Below are 23145 nucleotides of genomic sequence, written 5' to 3' on the forward strand. Positions count from 1 at the left end.
GGTAGAACTTTAAAACATTTTAAAATTGTAACTTTATTGAAAAATAAAAACATTAAATCTGTTAATCACTAAAAACTGTAACGTAGCTTTATTTAGATCATTTAGTAATTATGAGCAAGGCTCCTCAAGTACCCGTTTAATGTTCTCTGATGAAGGTTCCAAATTTCATGGAGAAATAGAGGAGTTTGTCTTGCATTTCCTCATCTGTTCTGACGACCAACATATGTATCTTCAAACCAGTTGAGTAAATCTTGAAGTTCTTGCAGCTGTTCGGTTGCTAGAGCATCCAGATATTCATCGATCTTGTTCAAAGGTACAAAGGCAAGGGCAATAATCATTCTAGCTTTTAACCCGAAATCAGAATCAGTGTTATACAAACTAGTGAACCCCAATCTAGCTAAATGCTTTTCCATATTTTGAGCTAAATGAAAAAAAAATCCTTTTATTTGAACATCAGGGAATATGTCCTTCATAGCACTGTGCGCAGCTTGTTCAAAATCGCAGACGATTGAAGTGGGTTTCAAATTGGGTTCCATTTCTTTCAATAACTCGAACGTTCTCACGTATGTGGTGCGTTGCTTGTTGGGCAAAGGAGCATACACTATAGGGTGAACACCTCTGTTTTTTTGCCAGAATTGCATAAATCTGAGAAAAGAGACTGGGAGAAATACTGAATGTGCCATCGGCAAACCACATATCAGACGTCACGAAGTGTTGGAGCCAGCTCTGTCTTCCGAAGATTAATATCTGGTCAGGACCTGGTCCCTTATCACACAGTAAAACATTTTCTTCCACACCTGGTTGAGGGACATATATTCTGTAGCATTCTGGCACAAATAATTGTTGCAAATCAGTTGGATTGGTGGGGGCGTTCACCATTGAATTATGCTTTCAGCGTATTACTTTTCCTCAAAGCAGACATATTAGGAATGACGGCTAGACTAGCTTGGGATATGTCTGTCAAACATTCATTAATGACTATAGTTAGTGACTTAAAAGTCTCCTTTGCTCTGTTTTTTTCATTTTAATTTTCACAAGTGTAACCTCTAATTGTGCAGCAGAAGCTTCATGCGAATGGCTGTTCAGCTCCCTCACCACCTCTCCAGCTTTAGTATGGAGCTGTGCTTTCCACCGATTTTTTTGCTCACAACGCCAAAATTTCAAGTCGCTGTCAACTTTACTTGTTTTGTCAAAGACGTAGACTTTACCACGCTTTGTTAATACCTCCTCAGCCATCATATGGATAAAACGATTAAAAAATATAAAAAGATGGCAAAAGAACGAAACACTTGTGGCAGCGCACCCGCAGTTAACTCAACTGAGGCTAAGGACTAACTGTAGCCTGAGCAAACAGTTAAACGAGGAGAGAGCTAGTTTTCCTGTTTCCAAATATGTACTAGCTCAATTTATACAAAGGAATACAAAGGAAGTGCAAACAGCAACATACCTATTGGTCTTTTTGAGGCTGCATGCTCAACTACTATATATGAACACACTGAGTACAAAAAAATGCATGCAATTATATGTTCATATGTACAAGTAGTATATTTATGTTGAAATTAAACTCATCTACACCATTCAATAAACATGCATGGTTATTCAACATAACAGATGGTTATATAACAGATATATTGTAATTTTGTTACACTAAAGTATACAGACAGATTTACAAATAAAGAAATGTTCTTAGTACAAAAATGACCGTTGCCAAATGGACTGGCACCAAATAGGTTTGGCGCCAAAATGCCGGTGCCCAAACGGCTGCGCCAAACGTACCAAACCCGCATTTCCCATGGCTAATCTACCTAGCCTGCACATCCCTGAGGAGACGCAGAGGAAACCCATACAGCCACTGAGAATGAGTAAATTCCACACAGCCTGGAACCAAACCTGGGTCCCTGGCTCTATGAGACAGCAGTGCTAACTACAGAGCCATCGTGCCACCCATAATGGCATATACTTTTGTGTGCAGTAGATAACATGTACCTTTCTTTTAGTTTAGAAAACTGAGCTTGGATACATATTACTGTTTCAATTTATGGTACTTCTTATTTACAGTAACAAATAAGCATACTAAAAAGAGAAAATCCTTTAAAGTCAATACCAAAGCACAACAACCAAAATCCAGAAATCGCTGTCGGTATGTGAGAAAGGATTCCCCTTCGTATCCAGCAGGTATGAGGTGAACATAACTTGCCTTGGCAGAGTTTTAATTAAAAAAAGTTATTTTTACTACTACATACAGATTAACCAGGATGCTTGTGGACAGGTCAGATTTCTTTACTACTGTATACCAACTATATGATGTGAGATGTAACCAGCATCATGCTTCATCTGTAATTATTGCTGGAGATGAGCATTCTAGTGTTTTGACTGTACTGCATTGAATTTAAAAGGCTTAATCAATTCATCTTTCACTAGCTGAGCTAGTTAACCTGTTTGTCAACATCTTTTTTTGAAATTTTTGTCTGATCCAGCAGATTGATTCACAGAAATCTACAGCACAAAAAGATTTGATCCATGCTGCTTGCACAGTTCTAAACCAGTGCAAACCAAAACTCATGCGCTGCTTCCCTTTTAGCTTTGCATCTCTTCATATGCTATGGTTGATGCCTCAACCACTCCCTGTTCCAAACCATCTCACATTCTCTCAACATCCATATAATGCTGTTTTTCCCGACACTCATTATCTTAATATTTTAATTTGATAACCTGTCTATGCTGACTTTCCAGACTTTCTATCAAAATCTTTCATTGTTTTAAAATTGTTAATTACTCTCCAACTTCTTTGTCCAGTGACAATAATTCTGGTATTTCTAATTTCAACTCACGATTGTATACTATCATGCCTGGCTGTGAGTGCTCTTTTGATTTGATACACAGGCAGCTTCTTGGATTTACCAAGAATTCTTGATATAAGGAGTGTGTGAAAGGGAATGAGTGTCTCTTGGCAGCAGTTCAAGCCTTTGCTTGAATAGGTTGAAGCCGAGTTGTAGGCCAGATCTCCTTGTCATGGTTGGTGATATTCCAAGTAACGTTTCTGGTGTGGGAGAAGGGTGAAAGTGTTTGTGTATGTCATGAAGGAGCAAAATGAGCGATTATTGATTTCCTGACCTTCCATCGGTTTATTGGTTCTATTCTTACCCTATTTTTTAATCCTGCTTTTTTTTCTTGTAATGAGAAATAGCTAAAGAAGCAAATTAAAAAGCACATGCCTATGTGTGAAGGGCCTATTGTCATGGTATACACTGGTTTCATAGTGCATGATGAGGCTGTGCTCTGCCTGTTTAAAAGGTCACCAGTGGGCTGGGATTATCAACTCTTCCTCTAACTGGGTGTGGACCTGCTCAGGATAATATAAAGGTGAACTAATTAATGGCTTGCACAATCTTCTCAGTTCATTTCAACTCAGGGCATGGTTAGGAACATGGGACTGGGATATCATAGCAATTACAGTAATGTGGCTCAGGGATACATAGGACTGGCAGCTTAATGTTCCAGGATACAAATGCTACAGCAAGGAAAGAAAGGGAGGTCAGAGAGGAGGGGGAGTGGCATTTTTGATAAGGGATACCATTACAGCTGTGCTGAGGGAGGATATTCCCGGAAATACATCCAGGGAAGTTATTTGGGTGGAACTGAGAAATAAGAAAGGGATGATCACTTTATTGGGATTGTATTATAAACCCCCCAGTAGTCAGAGGGAAATTGAGAAACAAACTTGTAAGGAGATCTCATCTATCTGTAAGAGTAATACGGCAGTTATGGTAGGGGATTTTAACTTTCCAAACATTGACTGGGACTGTCATAGTGTTAAAGTTTTAGATGGAGAGGAGTTTCTTAAGTGTATACAAGACAATTTTCTGTTTCAGTATGTGGATGTACCTACTAGAGAAGATGCAAAACTTGACCTACTCTTGGGAAGTAAGGCAGGCCAGGTGACTGAGGTGTCAGTGGGGGAGCATTTTGGAGCCAGCAACCATAATTCTATTCGTTTTAAAATAGTGATGGAAAAGAATAGACCAGATCTAAAAGTTGAAGTCCTAACTTGGAGAAAGGCCGATTTTGACGGTATTAGGCAAGACCTTTCAAAAGCTGATTGGAGGCAGATGTTCGCAGGTAAAGGGATGGCTGGAAAATAGGAAGCCTTCAGAAATGAGATAACAAGAATCCAGAGAAAGTATATGCCTGCCAAGGTGAAAGGGAAGGCTGGTAGGTATTGGGAATGCTGGATGACTAAAGAAATTGAGGGTTTGGTTAAGAAAAAGAAGGAAGCATATGTCAGGTATAGACAGGATAGATCGAGTGAATCCTTAGAAGGGTATAAAGAAAGTAGCAGTATACTTAAGAGGGATATCAGGAGGGCAAAATGGGGACATGAGATAGCTTTGGCAAATAGATGTAAGGAGAATCCAGAGGGTTTTTACAAATATATTAAGGACAAAAGGGTAACTAGGGAGAGAATAGGGCCCTTCAAAGATCAGAGCTGAATATGTGTTGCTGGAAAAGCGCAGCAGGTCAGGCAGCATCCAAGGAACAGGAGAATCGACGTTTCGGGCATAAGCCCTTCTTCAGGACAAAGGCTTATGCCCGAAACGTCGATTCTCCTGTTCCTTGGATGCTGCCTGACCTGCTGCGCTTTTCCAGCAACACATTTTCAGCTCTGATCTCCAGCATCTGCAGCCTTCACTTTCTCCCCTCAAAGATCAGCAAGGTGGCCTTTGTGTGGAGCCACAGAAAATGGGGGAGATAATAAATGAATATTTTGCATCAGTATTTACTGTGGAGAAGGATATGGAAGATATAGACTGTAGGGAAATAGATGGTGACATCTTGCAAAATGTCCAGATTACAAAGGAGGAAGTGCTGGATGTCTAGAAATGGTTAAAAGAAAAGGATAAATCCCCAGGACCTGATCAGGTGTACACGGGAAGCTAGAGAAGTGATTGCTGAGCCTCTTGCTGAGAAATTTGTATCATCCATAGTCACAGGTGAGGTGCCGGAAGACTGGAGGTTGGCTAACATGGTGCCACTGTTTAAGAAGGGTGGTAAAGTCAAGGCAGGGAACTATAGACCGGTGAGCCTGACCTCGAGGGTGGGCAAGTTGTTGGAGGGAATCCTGAGGGACAGGATGTACATTTATTTGGAAAGGCAAGGACTGATTCTGGATAGACAAATGGCTTTGTGCGTGGGAAATCATGTCTCACAAATTTGATTGAGTGTTTTGAAGAAGTAACAAAGAAGATTGATGAGGGCAGAACAGTAGACGTGATCAATATAGAATTCAGTAAAGTGTTCGACAAGGTTCCCCATGGGAGACTGATTAGCAAGCCTAGATCTCATGGAATACAGGGAGAACTATCCATTTGGATACAGAACTGGCTCAAAGGTAGAAGACAGAGGGTGGTGGTGAAGGGTTGTTTTTCAGACTGGAGGCCTGTGACCAGTGGAGTGCCACAAGGATTGGTGCTGGGCCCTCTACTTTTTGTCATTTACATAAATGATTTGGATGCGAGCATAAGAGGTACAGTTAGTAAGTTTGCAGATCACACCAAAATTGAAAGTGTAGTGGACAGCGAAGAGGGTTACCTCAGATTACAACAGGATCAAGACCAGATGGGCCAATGGGCTGAGAAGTGGCAGATGGAGTTTAATTCAGATAAATGTGAGGTGCTACATTTTGGGAAAGCAAATCTTATACACTTAATGGTAAGGTCCTAGGGAGTGTTGCTGAACAAAGAGACCTTGGAGTGCAGGTTCATAGCTCCTTGAAAGTGGAGTCGCAGGTAGATAGGATAGTGAAGAAGGCGTTTGATATGCTTTCCTTTATTGGTCAGAGTATTGAGTACAGGAGTTGGGAGGTCATGTTGCGGCTGTACAGGACATTGGTTAGGCCACTGTTGGTCTCCTTCCTATCGGAAAGATGTTGTGAAACTTGAAATGGTTCAGAAAAGATTTACAAGGACGTTGCCAGGGTTGGAGGATCTGAGCTACAGGGAGAGGCGGAACAGGCTGGAGCTGTTTTCCCTGAAGCGTCGGAGGCTGAGGGGTGACCTTATAGAGATTTACAAAATTATGAGGGGCATGGATAGGATAAGTACACCAAGTCTTTTCCCTGGGGTCGGGGAGTCCAGAACTAGAGGGCATAGGTTTAGGGTGAGAGGGGAAGGATATAAAAGAGACCTAAGGGGCAACTTTTTCACGCAGAGGGTGGTACATGTGTGGAATGAGCTGCCAGAGGATGTGGTGAAGGCTGGTACAATTGCAACATTTAAGAGGCATTTGGATGGGTATATGAATAGTAAGGGTTTAGAGGGATATGGGCCAGGTGCTGGCAGGTGGGACTAGATTGGGTTAGGATGTCTGGTCGGAATGGATGGGTTGGACCGAAGGGTCTGTTTCCATACTGTACATCTCTATGACTCCTTACACCAGCTCCTCTATCACGCATTCATCTGCTCTATCCTCCTATTCCTACCCTCACTGGCTCATAGCACCGGGAGTAGTCCAGATATTACTACTCTCGAGGACCTCCTTTTTAAATTCCTGCCTAACTCTCTACATTCTCCCTTCAGAATCTCACCCTTTTCCCTTCCTATGTCGTTGATTCCAACATGTGCAATGACCTCCTGTTGGCCCCTCTCCCTGTTGAGAACATTCTGCACCCTCTCTGAGACAACCTTGATCCTGGCACCAGGCAGGCAACACACTATTCTGATTTTTCACTGCTGGACACAGAAATGTCTGACTATGCCTCGGACTAGAGAGTCCCCTAACACAATCTAATTCTTGGAACTTGACGTATCCCTCATTGCCTTAGAGCCAGTCTTGATACCAGAAACCTGGCTGTTCATGCTACATTCCCCTGAGATTCCATCATCCACCCTACATTTTCCAAAACACTATATTTGTTTGAAATGGTGATAGCCACAGAAGACTCCTGCACTACCTGTGTACCTCTCTTACCTTTCCTGGAGTTAATCCATCTATATGACTGTATCTGCTACTTTTCTCCCTTCCTATAAACTCCTGTTCATCACACCCCCTAGCTCCTGTAAATTCCTCATTATCACTGTCACTCCAAGCAATCCATGCAATCTGATAGGATTCTCAAACAACGACATTTATTGCAGATATAATCCTCAGGGCTGCATTTTATTTTTAATTTGGGCGGCACAGTGGCTCAGTGGTTAGCACTGTTGCCTCACAGATTCAACTCCAACCTCAGGCGACTGTCTGTGTGGAGTTTGCACATTCTCCCTGTGTTTCCTCCGGGTGCTGCGGTTTCCTCCCACTGTCCAAAGATGTGCAGGTCAGGTGAATTGGCCATTCTCAATTGCCCATAGTGTTAGGTGCATTAGTCAGAGGGAAATGGGTCTGGGTGGGTTTCTCTTTGGAGGGTCGGTGTGGACTGGTTGGGTCAAAGGCCTGTTTCCACTTTGTAGGGAATCTAATCAACGCTCCCTAAACTCCCATATCTGACAAGAGCATATCACCATTAAAGGCCATTTTTGCTTCTTCCAATCTCCAGACCAGGAAAACATTGCTCTATAAAACATTGCTCGAGGCTAACTTAATACTTATGGCTTATATTTTTTAAGGTTAATTAAGAGACATATCTCAATAAAACATATAATCAAGAAACAACCCACTACTGTAGATTTACAGCAAGGCTGCAAGGCTTAAAACTGTTCATATCTGTTTCTGTTCCTCTGGCTCCAAACATAAATTCTGTCCTTTGTCCTTGATAGACCTACCCTTTCCCTAGTTACTGTCTTGCTCCTAATAAATGGATAAATGCCTTCGAAGTCTCCTTACTCCTACTTGCCAAGGACAGTTCTTGGCCCCTTCCAGTCCTCCTAATTTCTTATTTACGATCTTTTCTGCTTAAGTGAATATAAAATAAGGGTCTTGTTTGATTTTAGTTTCCTAAACCTTAGATATGTTTCCCTCTTTTTATTTAAACTTGCAAAGTCTCTCATCATCCAAGGTTCCTGAACATTGCAATTCTTATCTTTTAACCTCACAGAAACATGCTGGTCCTGACCTCTGGTCAACTGACTTTTAAAAGATTGCCACATGTCAGATATGAATTTGCCTTCAAACAACTGCTCCCAATCCAACTTTTCCAGTTCCTGCCTAATACTGCTATGATTAGCCTTCTCCCTGTTTCACACTTTCATCTGAGGACCAATCTAAACCTTATCTGTCACTACCTTAAAACTTAAGGAATTATGATCACTGTTCCCAAAATGTTCCCCCACTGAACTTCATTCACTTGACCAGGCTTATTACCCAATATAAGGTAAAGTAAGGCCTCTTCTCTAGTTGGCCTACCTACATAGTATTTCAAGAATGCCTCCTCGATACATCTAACAAATTCTGCCCAATCTAAGCTCCTTCAACTAAGGGAGCACCGTAAACCAGTTAATAATGGGGAAAGTAAAATCACCCACTACAACAACCCTGTTGTTTTAACATTTGTTGCGGATGATACGAAAGTCGGAGGAGTTGTTGACAGTGAGGAAGCATGTGGCAGGTTACAGCAGGATATGAAGCTGCAGCAGAGCTGGGCAGAAAGGTGGCAGATGGAATTCAATGTAGCTAAGTGCGAGGTGATTCACTTTGGGAAGAATAACAAAAAGATGGGGTACTGGGCTAATGGTCGGATACTTGGTAGTGTGGATGAGCAGAGGGATCTTGGTGTCCATGTACACAGATCTCTGAAAGTTGCCACCCAGGTAAATAGTGCGGTGAGGAAGGCATATGGCGTACTGGCTTTTATTGGTAGAGGAATTGAGTTCCGGAGTCCTGAGGTCATGATGCAGTTGTATAAGACTCTGGTACGGCCGCATCTGGAATATTGTGTGCAGTTTCATAGCTTTAAATTAAGGTGGGGTAGATATAGGACTGATGTTAGGGGTAGGTTCTTCACTCAGCGAGTCGTTAGTTCATGGAATGCCCTGCCAGTAACAGTGGTGGACTCTCCCTCTTTATGGGCATTTAAGAGGGCATTGGATAGGTATATGGAGGATAGTGGGTTAGTGTAGTTTAGGTGGGCTTGGATCGGCGCAACATCGAGGGCCCAAGGGCCTGTACTGCGCTGTATTCTTCTATTGCATCTATTGCATTTCCTGCTTAGATATCTGTACCTCTATTTCCTGCTGGCTATTGAACAGCCTTAGTATAACCCCATCATAGTGATTGCCCCTTTCTTATTCCTAGGTTCTACCTTTATTGCCACTGTGGATGAGCCCTCCGAGATGTCCTGTCTTAGTACAGCTGTGGTATTCCCCTTAATCTATAATGTACCTCCCCCTCCCCTTTCACATTCCTCTTTATCACATGTGAAACATTTAATTGCTGGAAAGCTGAGCTGTGAGTTTTGCCCTTCACTCAACCAAGTAATCTAATTTTTATGCATTAAAAGTCCATTTCCTTTTTCACATTTGTTGGAGTTGAAGTTTTAAAGAAAATGTCCAGCAGTGAAAAGAAACCCAGTGGCTTTGCTTTAATGAGGGAATAATGAGAACTATTAACAGTTGAGCAGAATTCAGTAATACTTCACACCTTAGCTATTCTGAGTTTTAAGAGTAATCATATTTCTTTTGCAGGAAGTCGCGAGGAACACTGGTATTTGGAAATTCTGGAAAAAGGAAAGATTACATGTCCCACTTGTAAGGCTGTCATGAGGAAGACAGTAGAAGGATTGAAAAAACATATGGCAAACTGCAAAGAGGTGTCTATTAATTTCATGGTGTAAGATCTCCCAAAAGAAATGAAATGAAATTAAGTTATGTCATATCCAAGTGTAAACGGGATCAATTAACTTAAATCAAAGTGTGTTAGTGTTGTGACTGTGTAACTGTTAGCAGCTCATTTACAAATTATGGATTTGATGGTACAATTATAGTGTAGTTGTCATTGTGTTTTAGGAAATGTGTTAGTCTCTCTGCAGCTCCATTGTCAACTTTGTATGCAAATCCTTCCATGGCCCAGCCTCTCCCTATCTTTGTAATTGCTTCCAACCCCAAACTCACCACAACCTCTTGAGTGGTTGTCTGTTTAAAAAGTTCACCATGTTTGGCTAAGTCTTCAGTTACTTAAGTCTTGAGCAGCAGAATTATCTCATTACACCTCTCATTTCTCTGCTTTCTATTCTCATATCTTTGACAAAACCTTTGGTCATCTGAGCTAATCTCCATGTATACTATTCTGATTTGTTATTCCTCTTCTGAAACACATATGTTAAATGCACTTAAATATGAGTCTTTGTTGTTTAAATAACAGCATTCCATCAGTACTGGACTGAAGTGTCAACTTGAATATTGGGCTGAAATCATAGGAGTGAGGTTGAATCCAAAACTTAGCATTCAATGTGAGAATGCTGCTACTAAGTCATAGTTGACACAGATCTTCTCTACAGTCCTTTGGAAATACAATATTATCGCCATCCACCATTTTCTGCTGCTGCACACCATGCAGGAACCCAGACAACTGTCAAACTGACACTAATGATGTCAGTCGTGTAACCAAATGAACAGCAGGAAATGTGGTATGGATGATTGACTAGTGGCTCCGTGGTGTAGAAAAACTTAGTTTTGAATTCTGAGTACTTTAGCAATACACGCTTATTCTGTTTGAAGCTATTACATTATTGACTTAATGTTTGAAAGTTTTGTAGTTCATGATTGTGTAACAGACTTTTCTTTTAAAGGGAAAACTTAAAATGCAATTAGCATTTCTTTGTTTCAAGTTGACCTATCATATTTAGATTCTTTATAATAGATTAAGCTCACAAAAAAGGATTTTGACATTTAAAAGTTATGCTTTTTCTTTTAGGAACCCTTCATTTGCCAACACTGTGGAAAACAGTTAAAGTCTCTAGCTGGGCTCAAGTATCATGTAATGGCAGACCATAACAACATGGTAATCTAAGTAAATCCTTGGTTGTTTTTTTTGCTATCGTAACTCATGACTGAGTTCAAACATTGTTTTACTCATATATTCCTGAATTAAACCTGTGTTCTTGGGTTGTGTTTGAGATGCAGAGGTGGCTTTCTGGAAAGCAAACTCAGTAAAATACTAAGTAGCATGCCTATTCTGAGTCTTGATCAAATGATATGTACTGGTCCTAAGCTTATTTAACATCCTTTTCATGTAAAATGAACAATGGTGTTCTGTCTATTAGGTTTGAGAACTCCTGAACTTTGCCCAGGTGAAAGTAGTTCACCTGTCTGTGTAACTGCGTGAAAACTTGTACCCATTACAGATCATTTAGTTTGACACTTGGCATTTATACATAAAGAACATGTGTCGATGGTATGAGCATTTTTATGGTAATGTGTTCCTGTCATTATTTTGTCAATCTTTTAATGTTCTTATCGAAATTGTTTACATATAATATGAATGGGAAAATTCAAATAATTCTGATGACTTTTTCAAAGGCAGAATATAGAGTATATGAATCAGTCATTAGCTGTGAGGAATAGATCATTTTTTCCAGTCTTTGGTCTCTGGCATGCATTCGAAACTCATTCTTCCAGAAGGCAGTTTCAGATTCAGTCAAAAGCCTTTTGTGCTCTTCTTCAGCACTATATCCCTTGACTCAAAACTTTATGCACAGTGTTTCTGGTCATCCCAAGTTTGCCAAATTTTGAGTAGTCTTATGGGTTCTCTAGGAATTTGGTTGAGTTTGCTCAAAATTATTTCTACAGTCTTACAGATTTAAATAAATTGTAACCGATTTAGAATTAGTAATTTTAAAAACTTGAATTCAAAGAGTTTAGAAAGATAGAAGTTTTCCATTGTCTTACAGCTAACAGAAAATGGAAAACTTCTATCTTTCTAAACTCTGTTTGAATTCAAGTTTTTCAGATTACTAATTCTAAATCGGGTACAATTTATTTAAATCTGTTTTCTGGATTGAGAAAAGGAACCATATGATATCCAGCACTTGACCAAGTATTATTTGTTTCACGTTGACAAAGTACACACTGGTGTTATTCTGGCATTGTAATTTTTGATTTTTGTCTTTCTCAGCCAATTTTAAAAGATGGGGATGTAATTGATGAACAGAGTGAGAGAGACAGACTTCGGAAGGTGTTGAGGAGAATGGGCAGACTGAAGTGTCTCCGGGTAAGTGCAGAAAATATTGAATACAGTTACAACTGCCACCTGCTTTGTTTAAAAAAAAGTAAACTTACATTCCACTGTATAACTTAAGTGCTTAAATTGATTTATTTCTAAAGTACATGAGAAATATTGAGATAGGGTTCAATTTTGCTGTGGTCTTATTTTATATGAGAGTGTATATCTTTATACTTGAGTACTTGAACAATTTTTAAAAATTCACTTTCTTACTTGAAGAGGAATGATTAATCTTGTTGTGTATTGGTATGTTGTTGACTGTCCTCTAGTTTGAGGCTGCCATGTTTAGTGTTTATGAGAAGTAGTGACCACATAATCTGTTTGCGTGCCTAAGCATCACTTTCTTTTACAGTGAAATCAGGAAATAGAGGATTGTAAGGATCCGTGTGCAAGTGCATGTTCCTTGGTCAGTTCTGAGCTGATAGTCTGCAATTTCAGCTCTGTAACTGGTTAGTAGATGTCACTTGACAGGATGGCACATCGTCTAATTTATTTATTCTTCTTCCCTCCTTTATTTCTGGTTTTCAATTTTAAAAAAAAGGAATCCGTTTGTGCTATGCTCATGAAATTTAGTTTTGAATTTGATAAATGCCACATGCTGAAGTCTTAACAAAAAAATTCCATTATGTAATTTGTTCTTTTGATGTATTGAGTGCATCAGAAATTACTCTGGGAGAACTGTGGCTGAGCTGTTTCTCAGTCTCCTCTGACATGTTTCTTCACGCAGTCACACTGCTTTTTCTATGCATTGTGTTCTGTTAAATTGCTAACTGTGTATCTTTCTGATCTTTGTTTAGGACTGTGGTGCCAGCTTCACTAGTATAATGGGTTACCTTTATCACCTGAAGAAGTGTGGCAAGGAAGAATCTGAGTTAATAAAACAATTGTATAAATGCCAACAGTGTGGAAAGCTGTACAAGTCAAAGGCAGGCCTGGATTATCACTTGAAATCAGAGCATGCCCCGGTATGTTCATATGTCATGGAATTTTAGAATTGTTACACCTGATGAAGCTATTGGGCCCATTATTGTCTGTGCTAGCTGCCCAAATGAACATTTCGGGTAATGCCATTCTCTTGCCTTAATGCTCTAATCCTGTATATTCTTCCCTTTTCTAAAGAAATTCCTCCAGTTCCCTTTTGAATACCTCAATTGAAACTATCTCCACTAACTCAGGCAGTGCATTGCAGCCCCTAACCACTCATTATGCAAAAGATGTTTAAATAGCTGGCTTTATTTCAGTAGTGTATTAACTGATAGTGCCCATTGAGTTCTTTTTACCCTTTCTGCCTATTTCGCTTCACATTTGTAAAACTTTATGAAATGGATCTGTAATAAAACGCATCACTGGGACATTGTTGACACACTGCAAGAGCACAGAATGTTTCTAGTCTTAGCTTGACTGACTGAAGGGGCAAATGCTGAACTTTAATCGAGACTGTCTCTTCACACTCCTTGTAAGGTACAGGATTTACAGGGTTACTGAAACCAAATCACATTGTTACCTACCTAGCAGAGGGGTCAGCCTAGATGCTAGCGGCTATTCAGATTACAATTGTTGTGACTTTTGACTTCTGTATAAAGTGCATATTTAATCAGGTATCAAGATTTCATACCCAAAGTGATTGGTCAACCAATTCTATGCATTTGACCAGTCACCGGAAACTACAGATGATGAAGCTGCTGAAAAAAAAAGTGAACCAGATGTGGAGAGAACATGCAGTGGAAGAGTGCGGAGAAGCTCTGCCAAACTGGCCGTTTACCACCTGCACGAGATAGTCGCAGATGAACTTGCTCGAGAATGGCCTCGGAGGAAGATCCAACGAGACCTGGTACCAGATGACGACAAGGTGAGAGAAACGTTGCATAGTAATCAGGAAATGCCGTATGCTAGTAAGCATAGGAATAGAAAATTTGATCAATTGAACATGTGGCTGAAGAATTGTAGATTTCTGAGGCATTGGGGCAAGTTTTCGAGGAGACCGGAATAGAGAACAGTTATTTTTGATTTGGTATTTAGAAAGGGCTAATTAATCTTGTTGTAGATGAGGTTTTTAAGTATGAGTGACCATAATGTAATGGGCGGCACGGTGGCACACTGGTTAGCACTGCTGCCTCACAGCGCCTGAGACCCGGGTTCAATTCCCGCCTCAGGCGACTGACTGTGTGGAGTTTGCACGTTCTCCCCGTGTCTGCGTGGGTTTCCTCCGGGTGCTCCGGTTTCCTCCCACAGTCCAAAGATGTGCAGGTCAGGTGAATTGGCTATACTAAATTGCCTGTAGTGTTAGGTAAGGGGTAAAATGTAAATGTAGGGGTAGGGGTGTGGTTGGGTTGCGCTTCGGTGGGTCGGTGTGGACTTGTTGGGCCGAAGGGCCTGTTTCCACACTGTAATGTAATCTATAATCTAATCTATAAAGTTTACATTGTACTTGAAAGTGAGCTAATAGTATTAGTAAGGAAGCTCTGCCTCTGCAGTTGCCCAATAGGTGTGACCTAGGATTATTTGACCTTGAATGGATGAGATAAAATTCAGGAGGAATCTGCAGTGGGAGAGGAGGATTTGCCCATTGCGAGCCATGTAGCTACCAGTAAATGTATGCAGACAAAGGAGGTTCTGCATAGTCCATATGAAAATCTAGGTGCCAAATTAAGAAGCAGAACCTCAAGTGTCATTATTGCTTATAACTGCCTAAGCCATGTGCAAATTGAACCTGAACCATATTGGAGCTGTATTCTAGTTGACTGCATAACTAGGAAGTAGAGATAATTTTAAACTAAAATAGTGGGTGCAACAGATCAAATTGGGAAGCTGCAACAAACTGAAGAGAAGAGTCAAGGACATGAAGAAAAGTATTAATAAGGGAAATGATAGACAGACTATGGCAGAACAATCAAAAAAATGACTAAACTTTACATAGAATATAGAAATGAGAAATTATAAAGGCAAGAAGTAACTTGTGTGAGTGATGTCCTGGTCCCCTAACAGTAACCACAGGGTAGGGTGCAGCATAAAGGAAAAAGTACTGAGAGCTTGTCAGATGAGTGGTAATAATCAAGGGACGTTTTAATTTGTGCAAAGGAACAAAGTCAAATAGGCAATTGTAGCCAGATGAAGAGTTCACAGAATGTTGCCAGGATAGATTTCTAGAATGACATGTACTGAAGCCAAGCAGAGAGCAGTTTATACAAGACCTGGTATTGTGCAACAAATTGTAACTAATTAATGATCTAATTGTGAAGTTGCCTCCGGGTAGCAGGGACCATAGTATAATTGAATTTTGCATTCAATTTGAGGGAAACAGGAATGAGTCCAAGATTATCTATGTAAAGGAAGTGAAGTCATGAAAGTAGAGCTCACTAAAATTAATTGAAAGTTAAATTAAATGATAGGCCAAGCACCATGTTGCAGCAAATACTTAAGGATATTTCAGAATACATACATTGGGAATGCTATATCGAGTACTTTAAATGGGTCAGTTTTTGTCGAATGTGTGCAGGATGGTTTCCTGACACAGTATGTAGATAGGCCAACAAGAGGTGAGGCAACATTGGATTTGGTACTGGGTAATGAACCAGGCCAGCTTTTAGATTTGGAGGTAGGTGAGCACTTTGCTGATAATCACCACAAATCAGTTATGTTTTCTTGAGCAATGGAAAGAGATAGGTATATACTGCAGGATAAGAGTTATAGCTGGGGGAAAGACAATTATGACGTGATCAGGCAAGATTTTGGATGCACAGGATGGGGAAGGAAACTGTAGGGGATGGGCACAAATGAAAGGTGGAGCTTGTTCAAGGAACAGCTACTGCGTGTCCTTGATATGTATGTACCTGTCAGGCAGAAAGGAAGTGGTCGAGTGAGCGAGGTGTGCTTCACTAAAGAAGTTGAATCTCTTGTCAAGAGGAAGAAGGAGGCTTATATGAAGATGAGACATGAAGGCTCAGTTAGGGCATTTGAGAGTTACAGGTTAGCCAGGAAGGGCCTAAAGAGAGCTAAGAAGATCCAGGAGGGGACATGAGAAGTCTTTGGCAGTAGGATCCAGGAAAACCCTAAAGCTTTCTATAGTTATGTCAGGAATAAAAAAATGACTAGAGTAAGATTAGGGCCTGTAAAATATAGTATTGGGAAGTTGTGTGTGGAATCCAAGGAGATAGGAGAAGCGATAAATGAATATTTTTCGTTAGTGTTTACACAGGAAAAAGACAGTGTTGTTGAGGAGAATACTGAGATACAGGCTATTAGACTAGACAGGATTGAGGTTCATAAGGAGGACGTGTTAGCAATTCTGGAGGGTGTGAAAATAGATAAGTCCCCTGGGCCGGATGGGATACAAAGTACTGGGCTAATGGTAAGAATCTTGGTAGTGTGGATGAGCAGAGAGATCTGTGTCCATGTACATATATCCCTGAAAGTTGCCATCCACATTGAATAGGGTTTTTAAGAAGGTGTATGGTGTGTTAGCTTTTGTTGGTAGAGGGATTGTGTACAAGCCATGAGATCTGTACAAAACTCTGGGTGCGGCCACATTTGGAGTATTGCGTACAATGTTGGTCGCCTCATCATAGGAAAGATGTGGAAGCATTGGAAAGGGTGCAGAGGAGATTTACCAGGATGTTGCCTGGGTTGGAGGGAAGGTCTTCTGAGGAAAGGCTGAGGGACTTGCAGCTGTTTTCGAAAAAGATTGAGAAGTGACTTAGATGTTCAAGATGATCAGAGGATTAGATAGGTTGGACAGTGAGAGTTTTTTTGCTTGGATGTTGATGGCTAGCACGAGGGGACATCGGTTTAAATTGAGGGGTAATAGATACAGGATAGATGTCAGAGTAGTAAGGACGTGAAATGCCCTGCCTACAACAATATTAGACTCACCAACTTTAAGGGCATTTAAATGGTCATTGGATAAACGTATGGATGATAAAGGAATAGTATAGGTTAGATGGGCTTCAGATTGGTTTCACAGGTCAATGGAACATCGAGGGACGAAGGGCCATTACATTACTGCACTGTAATATTCTATGTTCTATTGCAACAGATAAGAAAAATGCAAAGGAATAGACCCATCGTCCCTGATTAATGAGAGGTGCTAAAGATAATACCAGACTGAAAGAAAAAAACATATAATTATTGCAAAGACAGATGTCAAGCTAGATAATTGACATAATATAAAAAGAATGATCACGCATACCTATGTATGTGTCATTGAATATGCCATCTTCTCTTAACTGTTTTATCAATATGATGGCTACTTGCTGTTCCTGTAGCTGTGATCAATTTTGCAGGGTTAGGGTGTTAGCCACACACCCAGTCTTCATCGTCTTTAAAGTAGGCTTGGGACTGGCTTTTGCACTGCTTCTCTGTGGATTAAAAGCAAAAGTACATAGTATACTAAGTTTAAAAACAAACAGGTTTCTGAAGTGGCCAAACATGCAGCAATCAAATATTTTTTCTGTCAAGAACATCATTGAGCAAAGCTTGGTACATAAAAGCAATTTACTAACTTAACTGATTTTTAAAAGGTTTTCAAATAGAATCCACAGCAGTTACTCAAGACATCGCAGAGCAGGATTTTAACATCAACAGGGCCTTATACAGTAACTCCAGATGCTGCATAAAGATCAGTGTATGCACCTTGGGCTGCTCCAGCATCTTGAGATGAGTACGCCAAGACTGCATTCCCTTTCCATTCTTTCTCCTCTTGGTTATTGATTTCTTCTTGAAGGTGCTGCTGGGTACAGACTTTGACATCACGTGATAATACCACTGGTCGACAGAGCTCAATTTCACAGATAATGTTACTTAGCTGAATGGATAATCATGTGCTCCAATACATGACCATCAGTCTTGACAGAAGTAGCACCATGGGTTGGTCTACTAATACAAGTCATTGTGACAAGGCAAGGATGGCTGGACCCAACAAGACTCAGTTTAAAAAAAAGCAAGGACATTGATCACTTGCCCCACTTGCGAAGTAACAGCTCGAGGGACAATGATATATTGATTGATGTACATAGAAAAATTAGTACAGAAATATTGTGTTTAATGTGACAAATTAAAAATCAATCAACATAGCCAAGAAGCTTCGACTCTACACGTACGTAGTGGTACCACCTGCAATCTATGCAAGTTATAAAAGAGAACAACAAGGATGTCATATCAGAAGGCTCTCTTTCACCAGTGTTGCTTGTTTAAGATTCTGTACACCACTTCGAAGAGAGAGCATCACAATGAAGAAGGCGACTGATTAGAGGCATATGTAGGTCGTTATGATGGAGAGACAACTGAGGCTTGGAGGATGCACATTTCTTGTCCAATGGGGAAAGAAACTGGGCCAGTCAAGGACAACCTGGCAAAGTAATTTTAAGGAAAACCTTCAAGATAGGGCACTATTGAAGTTGGAATTAGAGATTAAAATGGATTAGGGGCATTGTCCCTCTGAACCAATGCAAGACAATATCTAAATGGGTATGTTCACTAACTTTAGACTGTCCAAGCAAACTTCAACAAGGGGCTCTACTTAGCATAAAATGATACATTGATCAAATCAAGTTAAACTGAATTGAATTCTCTGCGGCGGAATTGTATATGCTAACCAGTGGCTTCTTCAGGAAGCAGTCTTTTTAACAAAGATTTTTGTAAAACAATTCATAATCTGTCAGATCAAAATCCTATATTTGATAATATATTAAATAGCGATTTTTTTTCTTCAGCTAAAGTACACTCGGCCAGGCTTACCTACGTTTAGTAATGAAGTGCTCCGCAAGTGGAAGGATGAAATGAAAACTTATAAGAGAGTACAGTGTCCAAATAAGGTAAGTATAGTAGCCGCTTGTATTGTTTGTTATTGGTGGTTGTATACCACATTATGTCACCTTTCTACCTTTTGTAAATATAATGCAGTTCGGTAAAACATGTAACATTTTCATAGTGCAAACTTGAATACTTGATAAAAGGGATATTTTGTCAAAATGTTTTGCCTGCCTTCAGGTCAATTCGCAAAAAAGCCTAAACTAAAGGGAAAACAATATTTGTTTTGTATGAGGGCAAAGAGCTGATTGGTAGAGGTATTGCCATGGAGATTGCAGCAGTTGATGATAACTCATAGTTAATTGCTGAGCTTTGGTTAAAATTTAAACTATGCAGATGGACGCTGGTCAAGACATTGCCCTGAGAAATGAAACTGAGAACACTGTCAGCTGTTATGTTGTGTTGAAATGGGCACAGTGCATATACAGGTAGTTCTTCTATAATGGTTGTGTTCTTGTGCAACTCCACAATTAGAAATAGCCTTAAAGTATTGGCGATGTAATAACGTTACAGCCAACACACCTTGGAAAAGAAAGGTTGCCCCTCAAGTTCCCTTTTATTCTTTCCCCTCTAATCTTAAACTGATGTCCACACATGCTAGACCCCCATTTCCCTGCACTTGACCCATATCCTTCTAATCCTTTCCTATGTATATGTATTTGTCTGAATGGTTTTCAAGTGTTGTTCATTTACCCACCTCAACCACTTCCGCTGGTAGCTCATTCCATATGTGCACCACCTTCTGAGTGGGGGGAAAAGAAAAGTTGCCCCTCAAGTTCCCTTTTATTCTTTTCCCTCTAATCTTAAACTGATGCCCTCTAGACCTCACTTCCCCAACAGTGGGGAAAAAAAGAGAAGATTGACCTTATCCATGCCTCTCATGATCTTACACACTTCTATAACATCTCCCCTCCGTCTCCTATGCTCTAAAGAATACAGTCCTAGCTTGTTCAATCTCTCCCTATATCTCAGATTAGGTCCAGGCGACATCTTTGTAAAGTTCTTCTGCACTCTCGCCAGTTTAGTAACATCCTTCTTAGAACAAAGTGACCAAAAGTGCGGCCTCACCAACATCCTGTATAACTGCAACATAACTTCTAGATTTCTATACTCAGTGCTAATGCTGATTGAGGCCAGTGTGCCAAGAGCAGCCTTCACTGCCCTGTCTACCCATGACTCCACTTTCAGAGAATTGTGAACCTGAACTCCAAGATCCTTCTGTTCCATTACATTGCTTAAGGTCCTACCATTCACTATGAAACAGCCTTAAAGTATCGGTGATGTAATAACGTTACAGCCAACACACGTTTGAAACGTTTGTGCTTTAGAAACTGTGTCGTGTTCCCAACTTGTCAATTGCGTTGCAGAGAATTCATGAAATGTGCGTTTTTGCAGAACAACCTGTATGTTCGTTCTTTCTGCAAAGAATAAAGCCCTATGTATTCAGATGTGGTTTCCCATACATTTCAGTGTGCCATGAGAGCCAAAATGACAATCCTGAATTGGGCCAGCTGTGAGTTTTTTTTAAAGCATCATGGAGACAGGCCCTTTGGCCCAAACTGGTCCATGTGACCAAAATGTCCACCCATGCTAGACCCATTTCCCTGCACTTGGCCCATATCCTTCTAATCCTTTCCTATGTATATGTATTTGTCTGAATGGTTTTTCAAGTGTTGTTAATTTACCCACCTCAACCACTTCCGCTGATAGCTCATTCCATATGTGCACCACCTTCGGTGTGGGGGAAAAGAAAAGTTGCCCCTCAAGTTCCCTTCTATCCTTTCCCCTCTAATCTTAAACTGATGCCCTCTAGTCCTCAATTCCCCAGCAGTGGGAAAAAAAGAGAAGATTGACCTTATCCATGCCTCTCATGATCTTACACACTTCTATAACACCTCCCCTCCGTCTCCTATGCTCTAAAGAATACAGTCCTAGCTTGTTCAATCTCTCCCTATACCTCAGATTAGGTCCAGGCGACATCTTTGTAAAGTTCTTCTGCACTCGCCAGTTTAATAACATCCTTCTTAGAACAAGGTGACCAAAACTAAACACACTACTCCAAGCGTGGCCTCACCAACATCCTGTATAACTGCAACACAATTTCTAGATTTCTATACGCAGTGCTAATACTGATTGAGGCCAGTGTGCCAAGAGCAACCTTCACTGGCCTGTCTACCCTGACTCCACTTTCAGAGAACTGTGAACCTGAACTCCAAGATCCCTCTGTTCCATTACATTCCTTAAGGTCCTACCATTCACCATGAAACGCATATCTTGATTTGACTTTCTAAAATGCAAGACCTCACACTTATCGATATTAAACTCCATTTGCCATTTCTCGGCCCACTTTCCCTTCTGACCTGATAACCTTCCTCACTGTCCATGATACCGCCTATTTTAGTGTCATCTACAAAGTTACTAATCATATCTTATACATTCTCATCCTAATCATTGATATAGATAACAAACAGTAATGGGGCCCAGCACCAACCCCTGAGGTACTCCACTATTCAAATGTCTCCAGTCTGACAAGCATCCTTCCACTATTACCCTCTGCTTTGTTACCATTAAGTTCATTTTGTATCCAATTTTCCAGCTCCCTTTGATTTTGTGCAATCTCTCCTTCTAGAGCAACCTACCATGCGGAACCTTATCAAAGGCCTTACTAAAATCCATATAGACTATTCTGCCCTCCTCAACCTTCCTGATTACATCATCAAAGAACTCTAACAGATTCTTGAGGCATGATCTCCCACTCTCTCAAAGCCATAGATTAGATTACTTACAGTGTGGAAACAGGCCCTTCGGCCCAACAAGTCCACACCGACCCGCCGAAGCGTAACCCACCCATACCCCTACATTTACCCCTTTACCTAACACTACGGGCAATTTAGCATGGCCAATTCACCTGACTTGCACATCTTTGGACTGTGGGAGGAAACCGGAGCCCCCGGAGGAAACCCACGCAGACACGGGGAGAACGTGCAAACTCCACACAGTCAGTCGCCTGAGTCGGGAATTGAACCCGGGTCTCTGGCGCTGCGAGGCAGCAGTGCTAACCACTGTGCCACCGTGCCGCCCATACTGACTACTCCTAATCAAATCCTGTCTTTCCTGCATGTGTATCTTCTCCCTCAGAATCTTCTTCAGTAACGTACCTACCACAAATATTAAACTTATTAGTATATAGTTCCCAGGCTTTTCTTTTCAGCTCTTCTTAAAACATTCTCTATTCTCCAGTCTTCTGGGACCTCACCCATGGCTAACAATATGCAAAAATATCAGCCAGGACCAAAACAATTTCTTCTCTAGCCTCTTGCAATGTTCTTGGATATATCTGGCCAGGACTGGGAGATTTATTCACTTTCATACATTTTAATTCATCCAATACCACCTCCACTGTGATATGGACTATCCCCAAGATATCACCACTAACCTCTCCAAGTTCCTAGATATTCATGTCTTTCTCCATGGTAAAGACCGGGGAGAAATATTAATTGAGTACCTCGCCCATCTCTTGTGGTTCTGCACATATATGTCCATTGGTCCTTTAGGTGCCCTATTCGTTCTTTAGTTATTCTTTTTCCTTTAATATACTCAAAATACCTCTTTGGATTCATCCTAATCTTCTCAGTCAAGGCTCTCTCATGCCCCCTTTTCACCCTCCTGATTTCCTACAGTAAACTTCAGTATTCCCTGTATACTTGCAGGGATTCTCTTGATCCCTGAGCCATGCCTTCTCCTCCTTTCTGGTTAAAGCTTTAATATTTCTTGTCATCAAGGGTTCCCTATTCCTGCCAACCTTGCCCTTCACCCTCACAGGAACATATAGATTTTGAACTCTAGTTATCTCACTTTTAAAGGCCTCCCACTTGTCAGAGGTTCCTTTGCCTCCAAACAAACTACTCTAATCAACTCCTGCAAGCTCCTTTCTAATTCGATCAAAATTCACCTTGCCCCTGTTTAGGTCTTGAACCAGTGGACCAGTTTTGCCCCTCTCCCTAATTATGTATTTTAAAATTAGTAAAACCAATTAGTAGAACCTGGACACTGGTCCCAAAGTGAGCCCCCACTGTCACCACCAGTATCTGTCCTGCCCTATTTCCCAAGAGTATGTCGAGTTTTGCCCTTTTCTGAGTAGGATCTTCTATTTACTGCTTGAGGAAACTTTCCTGAACGCACTTGACAAAC

General features: G+C 40.7%; 1 protein-coding gene across 4 annotated transcripts in view; it reads left to right on the plus strand.

The window, feature by feature from the left end:
• The window catches only part of znf512 (zinc finger protein 512), a 69390-nt gene that overhangs the window by 34416 nt on the left and 11829 nt on the right, over positions 1–23145 (plus strand). For 3 of the 4 annotated variants that reach the window (XM_043682073.1, XM_043682093.1, XM_043682083.1), the window contains 7 exons: positions 2059–2175; positions 9615–9739; positions 10843–10929; positions 12043–12138; positions 12948–13115; positions 13805–13999; positions 18858–18959. In XM_043682073.1, the coding sequence (XP_043538008.1) occupies positions 2059–2175; positions 9615–9739; positions 10843–10929; positions 12043–12138; positions 12948–13115; positions 13805–13999; positions 18858–18959 (890 nt within the window). The remainder of the gene's footprint in view (positions 1–2058; positions 2176–9614; positions 9740–10842; positions 10930–12042; positions 12139–12947; positions 13116–13804; positions 14000–18857; positions 18960–23145) is intronic. The other variant, XM_043682100.1, reaches the window with a different exon arrangement.

The sequence above is a fragment of the Chiloscyllium plagiosum genome, chromosome 3 (assembly GCF_004010195.1).
Source record: "Chiloscyllium plagiosum isolate BGI_BamShark_2017 chromosome 3, ASM401019v2, whole genome shotgun sequence".
Classification (NCBI taxonomy): domain Eukaryota; kingdom Metazoa; phylum Chordata; class Chondrichthyes; order Orectolobiformes; family Hemiscylliidae; genus Chiloscyllium; species Chiloscyllium plagiosum.